The 6736-nt window shown below is 53.1% G+C and overlaps 1 protein-coding gene across 1 annotated transcript in view; it reads right to left on the bottom strand.

The window, feature by feature from the left end:
* The window catches only part of CUNH16orf59 (chromosome unknown C16orf59 homolog), an 87416-nt gene extending 86782 nt beyond the window's left edge, over nt 1-634 (bottom strand). Inside the window, exon 1 of the mRNA XM_009278188.1 lies at nt 609-634. Within this exon, the coding sequence (XP_009276463.1) occupies nt 609-634 (26 nt within the window). The remainder of the gene's footprint in view (nt 1-608) is intronic.
* Between the last annotated feature and the right edge of the window lie 6102 nt (nt 635-6736).

Below are 6736 nucleotides of genomic sequence, written 5' to 3'. Positions count from 1 at the left end.
CTTTGCCCTGTGGGGTTTTAGTGATTTTTTTTTTTTTTTTTTTTTGAAGCCCTTGTTTTTCCTCCGCCCAGCTGGCGTCAGGCACTGAGGATGCAGAGACAAGTGCTCCTGACGAGGGGAGGTTTGGCAGTAGGATTTCCCTTCAGGTTCGCAGCATCCCTTTATCTGCTTGCCTGCTGTAGAAAGGCTTTGTGCTGGAGCTTGGGGAGCAGAGCCCACAGGTGACCTCTAACTGGATCAGACTTGCTTGCTTTAAATGTTCCTCTCCTTGTGCTCAGGTGTTTGGTGACAGGCTGGAAAATCGTGTTAGGTAGGTGCTGCTGGAGGCTCCGGGGTGCCTTCTGCTTTGGAAAACAGGGAGGGAGGAAAACTGGTGAACTCTGAAGAGCCGCAAGAAGAGCAAGCGGGGATCCTCTCGACCTATTGTGCTGGTCTCTGTATGCCGTAAGAAAAGACCCTTTGGAAATTCATCTGAACAGCTGATTTCTCGGGATTTCTCATCGCCTTCTGATCCAGATAGCATCCCCTTGCCTGGCTGGGGGCCACCACAGCCACCCTGGGCCACCTCCCCAGGGGCCAGCTCACTCACCTGCCAAGTGGCCACTCACCGTGGGGGCTCGCAGACCTGTGCCATCGCTACTGAGGGATCTTTTCCAGCAGGCATTATTATTATTCCCCCCCTCCTTAATTCAGTTCTGCAGCATCGCACTAAAATAAGCATGCAGATGCTAGCTGCTCTTGTGCAGCCCAGCGCCTGCGGTTGGCTTGGGGAGGCAGGGCTTCCTACCCTCGAAATTTGAGGGATCGCTGTGGAGCGCACTGTGGACTGTCCAACAAGTAATTCCTGGCTAAACTCCTCCTGTCTTGCGCTGTCTCTCTCTCTCTGACTCGCAGCGCTCCCTTCCCGGTCCCATGGGCTGATGGAGCGTGTGGGGTAGCGAGCACAGCCGGGGTGTAGCATGCATGAGCGTGCGGTGGGACCGGCGCCCAGGGACACAGGCAGGCGCGTGCTCAGACGCTGCGGGGGCCATGGCTTCGTTTGGGAAGCTGACGGAGTACTTCAGCCTGAGGAAGTCGAGGACGGAGCTGCGCTCCGGGCAGCGGGGCCGGCGGAGCGGGAGCTGTTGCTGTAGTGTCACGGAGCGCAGGTACGGGGTGGCAGTGGCCCGTCTGTCCTGGTGCCTCCGTGTGTGCCCAGGGGGCTGTGGGGTGGGAGATGCAGTCCTTGGTGCTTTGCTTTCCCTTTACCTCTCCTGGGGCTGGGGAGGGGGCTGGGAGCAAGCCAAGAGCTCTGGAAGCATCACCTCCGTCCTGTCTGGGGCTCCTGAGTGGCTCATTGCCATAGGACATCTCTTGCAGGCTCCATGTCCTGGTATCTGTCTCCCTGCCCATGGCGTGTCCCAGGTGTTGGCGGTACATCTCAGTCGTCTGCTGGGTGACTGGGTGCACATGTACCTGCTTGCCTCTGTCTTCTGCTTTCTGTGTTGTGCCGCTACACTGTCTCCTCATTACGGTAGTGAGGTTATTGTACCACAACTGCCCTTTCCTCCCTCTGCCCCTTGTGCTGCCACATCCAAAATCCCCGACTGCACAGGCAGCAAGAAGTGGCTTCAGAGGTGGAGTGGAAAGCCTGTGAGTACGTGGTGCTGATGGAGCCTCCTGGTACGCAGCAGCTGGGGAAGGGAGGAGCTGTGTCTCTCAGTTGTGCTTGGGGACAGGGTGCAATGGTGAGGGGGCTCCTGGGCAGACAGACACACGGTTCATTGTAGCTCGTTTGGGGTGTGGATTGGTAAGGGGAATGCGCTGGGGACAAGGAGGGGTGGCATTGGGCTGACTGGAAATCCCCTGGGACTGTGCTGCTGTCAGGGTGCTCAGGGTCACGGTGGGGAGCAGCAAGGCGAGCCCCAGCTGTAGGGTGCACGCATCCTTGTTTTGCAATGTAAACACAGTTATTGCAATTAAGAAAATTGCTCTGTGCCTGAGTGGCTTATCTCTCCTTGGATATTACGAGCAGCTTGTAGGACATGGCTAGCACTTGATGCTGCTCTGGGCTTTTCCACTCTGTGAGGGCTCATGGTGGGGCAGAGGGTTACCAGCCTGAACAGTGGGTGTCCCCACATCCTCCCACTGACCTGCACATGGTGCCTCCCTGCTTCTGGAGGAGTATGGATCTATGCGGGGACTCATGGGGGGAAAAAATAGCACCAAGATACCCACTCAGCTTCATTCCTGGTTGTTAAGCATCTCATACTCTGTAAAGGTTATTAAAGTATCTGTGTGGATCAAAAAGAAGTTGGAGGTCTGTCGCTTGGGCCCCTCCTGCTGCTCTCCGCATTGCTACTGAGACGGTGAGACGTGATGTGCTGTTACTGTCTCCCCTCTTTGCTCAGTGGTTACAGGAAACGGTCGCCTCTTCCCCGTTCGCTCAAAGCACAGCACAGTTTCTCCAGAAATGCAGAAACATTCATGGCTGAGCTTTGTTCTGCTCTTCTCAGTATTGTGGGCAGAAATCCTGGTTTCTGCCCCGAGGTTTTTGCTGTGCCGGTGCACACCCACCGGAGCTGGATGTGAAGAAGGTTGGTTCTTTGGGTGCTGCTGAGTATACCACGTCCCTGGGGCTTACTGGTGTGCAGCTGAGCGCCACGTGGAGAGCAAGTGTATGCCATGTCTCGTCCTCTCCCTGGCATGAGGGAGACGAGGAGGTGCTCCTGGGGCTCTGCACCCTATTGATCCCCCGTGCACAGGGTGCTACAGTCCTGGATCTTGTGTTTTGGGGGGAGTTGGGTGGTTTCCCATGTAAAGGGAGATATTATGGTGCCTTCCTAACTCTGGGGCATTAGCCACAAAAGTGGCATTGCTGGTGTGTAGCTCAGGTACCAAATTTTCTGGGGGGATGCTGGGTATGGATATGTTTGAGTGCTTCCCTCGCGCAGGAGTGTGGCTCACCATGCGTCAGTCGCGGCTGTCAGGGCTGCTGCCTGTCAAAGCTCTGCTCTGTGTGGGGCTGGTGGACATGGTTCCCCCAAGCAGAAGTTTCTCCATGTGCCCGGGTGGTCCAGTGTGGCCAAGCTTGAGATGCCAGGAGCTGTGCTTTCCCTGCTCCTTCACATGTTTTGCCCCCTGTGCCATGCAGCTGCTCCAGGGGAGCTACTCTGGGCTGGCTCTGAGCATGTAGAAGTGTTCCTGGTGCCCCCGACTCCCCCAGCAACAGGGCTCGAGTGCACCTGCAGATACTGAGCCCGTTCCCTTGATTGCACGCGGTTGATTATGGAAGTAAAAATAAGTGTTGATTGAAGCATGGGATGCTTTTGAAATCAGTGTCACTTTTCACCCAAGCTACTTGAGATTTTGCCTGTTTTTTCCCCTCCAGTGTCTGTACATTGAGAAGCCCCAGTTGAAACCCCTGACCCAAGCTGAACTGGCTGCTGGCATCCAGAAAGCTGAATGCTTCATGGCTGGGATCCGAAAGCAAACGAAAGGCATCTGTTGCCCTGTCTGACCCTGTCCTTTCTCTAGACAGTGCTCTTTCTAGCTCTGATGAGCAACTTCCTGGTTTTATTTAATTCCTTTGTGCTAAAGTAGGCAAATTAAATGAAGAAATAAGATGCTCAGACCCCACGTTTCCATGTGCATGGAGGTACCAGAGATCCTGCATCCCAGGCTCAGCAGTGTGATGTCTAATGGACCCCACTGGAGCCCTGCCCTGGCTTTTGCATGGCTCAGGGCAGCCAGGCTCCCACTGCACTTGCCAAAGCCATGTAGTCCCCTGGGACCACAGCAAACAAACATAGGCAGGTCTGCAGTAAAGAGGATGCACTAACTGGAGTTATTAAATTCTAAATATAGTGGTCCCACGCATTCTCATAGGACCTAACAGATATTAGCAGGTGTGTAGTTATGGTCTTAAGTAATATGCCTGCATTTTTAAACTACGCCTCCAGATAAAGCGGGTGCGTATGAGGTGGGTTGAGTAAGTCTGCTGGATTTGGGAATTTGTGGGCTCAAGCTTGTGCACAGAAAAGGAGCCCAGCAATAGCATCATCTCTCCCCATGTTCAGGTGCTATTAGCCAAACATGATGCTTGCAGGAGCTCTTCAGCCTCTGACGTGCCCCATGCCCTCCTGCTCTGCCGTGACCTGTGGCATGGAGCTATGTTGTGGTTTACACCTTCACTGTTATGTCAGCTGGAGGCTTTTCCAACCTGAGACTTGCCAGCTGTGCTCAGCAGGAGGACGAATGCTCTGCTGCGGTGCTGTGGCATAGTTGCCCCATGTGATTAAATCAATTAGACAGTCAGATGGCTGGGGGATGGGAGGCTCCAAGTGTGAGAAGCTGGGGACCAGAGTGTCCCCAGCATGCAGCTTGTACTGGTGTAGTGATTGAACGTAAACATACCAGGCAGAGCCAATCTCAGGAAAGTGTGTAAGTGATTTATTTGCAGTAACTTTTTTCAGTCTGGTAGAAGGATTGATGGATGAACCAAACGCTCAGCTTGACTGGGTTTGGAGCTGTACGGCTTTGTGCAGGATGAAGGCCTGGATCATCGCAGGGGTTGATTTCTCTGCAGCTCAGAGGCTGCAGCACTGTATGCAGGTGCCCATGGGCAAAAGGCAGGAGGGGCTGGTGGGGGTGCTTGCTAAAGTTCAGGTGTTTTGTTCTTTGTATTAGCTTATGGTGCCAGCCTTGAGGTGCTCATGCCCAGCTCTCTGCATGTTGGCGGGACAAGTAGAGAGGATCTGCTTCTGGCACGGAGGAGTAATGAAAGGAAAAGACAGGTTATACAAAATAGCTCATCTATTTAGTTAGCTATTTTTAAACTGAAAGGGCTGGACAACTAATTTTGGGCTCCTGCAGCTTTTGAAAGTGGTTCAGAAAATCGAGAAGGCTATTATCTTGTAACTGGGCTGAGAAAACAGCCTTGCTCCGCTGTGTGTGCTGAGGGAGGCTCCAGGGCGAGCTGAAGTTTTCGGAAGCAGGCTGGCACCTTTCCAGGCTGCTGGTTTCAGCCAGGGCTGCTTAGCAGCAAGCTAGCCTGGCATAGTCCTGGGCTGAGATCCTGGGCGCTTGCAGCAATTCTGGGAGGACAAGGATCTGGCATCATCTGATGGAGTTAACCGTTTTTGGAGAATTTCTCAAGGAGACTCTTGGAGTTGATCTTGGCCTGAATGCAGTGCCGACGAGCAGAAGCCCCCCAAGAATGCCAGTCCTTTTGTGGGAGCCGTGACTTACAGCAGTTAAAACTCGCACTTCATTAAAAATCCCAAATACTGTCCAGGGGTGGCTTTTGGGAGGCATTTTGTCCTCTAGGCACAAACTCGGAGGCTGTTTGATTTAGTGGCTTTCTCTCTTGGCCCAGTACCGTTTTTGGCTAGATCTGCTCACATGGCTTCAGGAGGCTGATGACATGTTCCCTCTTTGATAGCTGTCACCTCTCCCCTCCTCCATGGTCTCCAAAGCCCCATATGGCCCCCCAGAGGGGCTTTGACATGCTTACCTGGAGATCAATGACCTGGTTATGGAAAAGAAGATCTTCAGGATGGGGGAAGAGGGAGGAGAGATTTGTGCCTGGTTTTAGATCTCGCGTCCCCCTCTGGGGGAGACCTTCGGCCTTGGAGGCAGCAGAACTGAAGACCCCTGAAAACCTAAGGGGTGAAGAGCCTGTGTCCTCGGTCGGCTCCAGAAGAGGAGCTTTTCCTGGCTTGGGGGGGGGGGGAACAGTGGTGTGACCTGTGGTGAAACCCAGGGAAACTGAGCTTGGGAAATGGGGAGGAGAGGTGCTTGGCTTGTGCTGAACCGGGGAGCCGGCAGGCAGGGTGTTTGCTTTAGGTTTCAGTGCCTTTTTTCTCAATACCTGAATCGGTGATTAGAAGTTGATGTTAATTAGCAATGAATTAAATTAAATTAAATTATGTAAGAATTAAATTACATAAAAATTCCAACTTGCCCAGCCTGTTTTGACCATGTCATCAGATAATCTCCAGCTGAAGGAATGGTGCTCCGGGTGATGTTCCGCCTTTGCACTCACAGGGGGAGCAGAGGTGGGTCCGGGTGTCCCTGCTGCTCCACTGGAGTCTGAGCCCATCCTGGGCCTCGTGGGGGGCTGGACCGAGGAGCTGCTCAGGGAGCTGTTACCTCCCCTCCTTTTGGGGGTATTTTTCACACTGATATGCTGATCCATGTTCCTTGCTTTGTAGTTGTTTGGGCTTTGAGGTGGGTGAGTGGGGAGGGGTAGTGGGCAATGTTTTCCTGGCAGGATTGTGCTTAGTTGTTTTTGGGTGTTTAAAAATATCTCTTCAGCTCTGGCAGCACATCTATGTTCAAGCACGCGGTCGTGATGGGGAAGAGGAGGAACTGGCAAGTTTTGGGGCTGGAACACTGCACTGAAGGAACAAATCCTGTGTTAGCTGCGCACAGCATGAGAGATAAAAATGGCAGCAGATCTTCCACCTCTGGCTTACAATGCAGCCTTGCAAGAGTCCCCATCACTGGAGCATGACTACCTTGTGCATCATCCTGGGGTGTATCGCAGTGGCACTGTGTTAGAATCATAGAATGGTTTGGGTTGGAAGGGACCATCTAGTCCAAGGCCCCTGCAATGAGCTTGGACATCTTCAACTAGATCAGGTTGCTCAGAGCCCCATCGAACCTGGCCTTGAATGTTTCCACGAATGGGGCATTTACCACCCCTCTGGGCAATCTATGCCAGTGTTTCACCACCCTCGTTGTAAAAATTTCT

The sequence above is a fragment of the Aptenodytes forsteri genome, unplaced genomic scaffold (genome assembly GCF_000699145.1).
Source record: "Aptenodytes forsteri isolate BGI_AS27 unplaced genomic scaffold, ASM69914v1 Scaffold26, whole genome shotgun sequence".
NCBI classification, from domain to species: domain Eukaryota; kingdom Metazoa; phylum Chordata; class Aves; order Sphenisciformes; family Spheniscidae; genus Aptenodytes; species Aptenodytes forsteri.
Note: the sequence above shows the minus strand (reverse complement) of the source record. Positions and strands in the feature narration are given on the sequence as shown.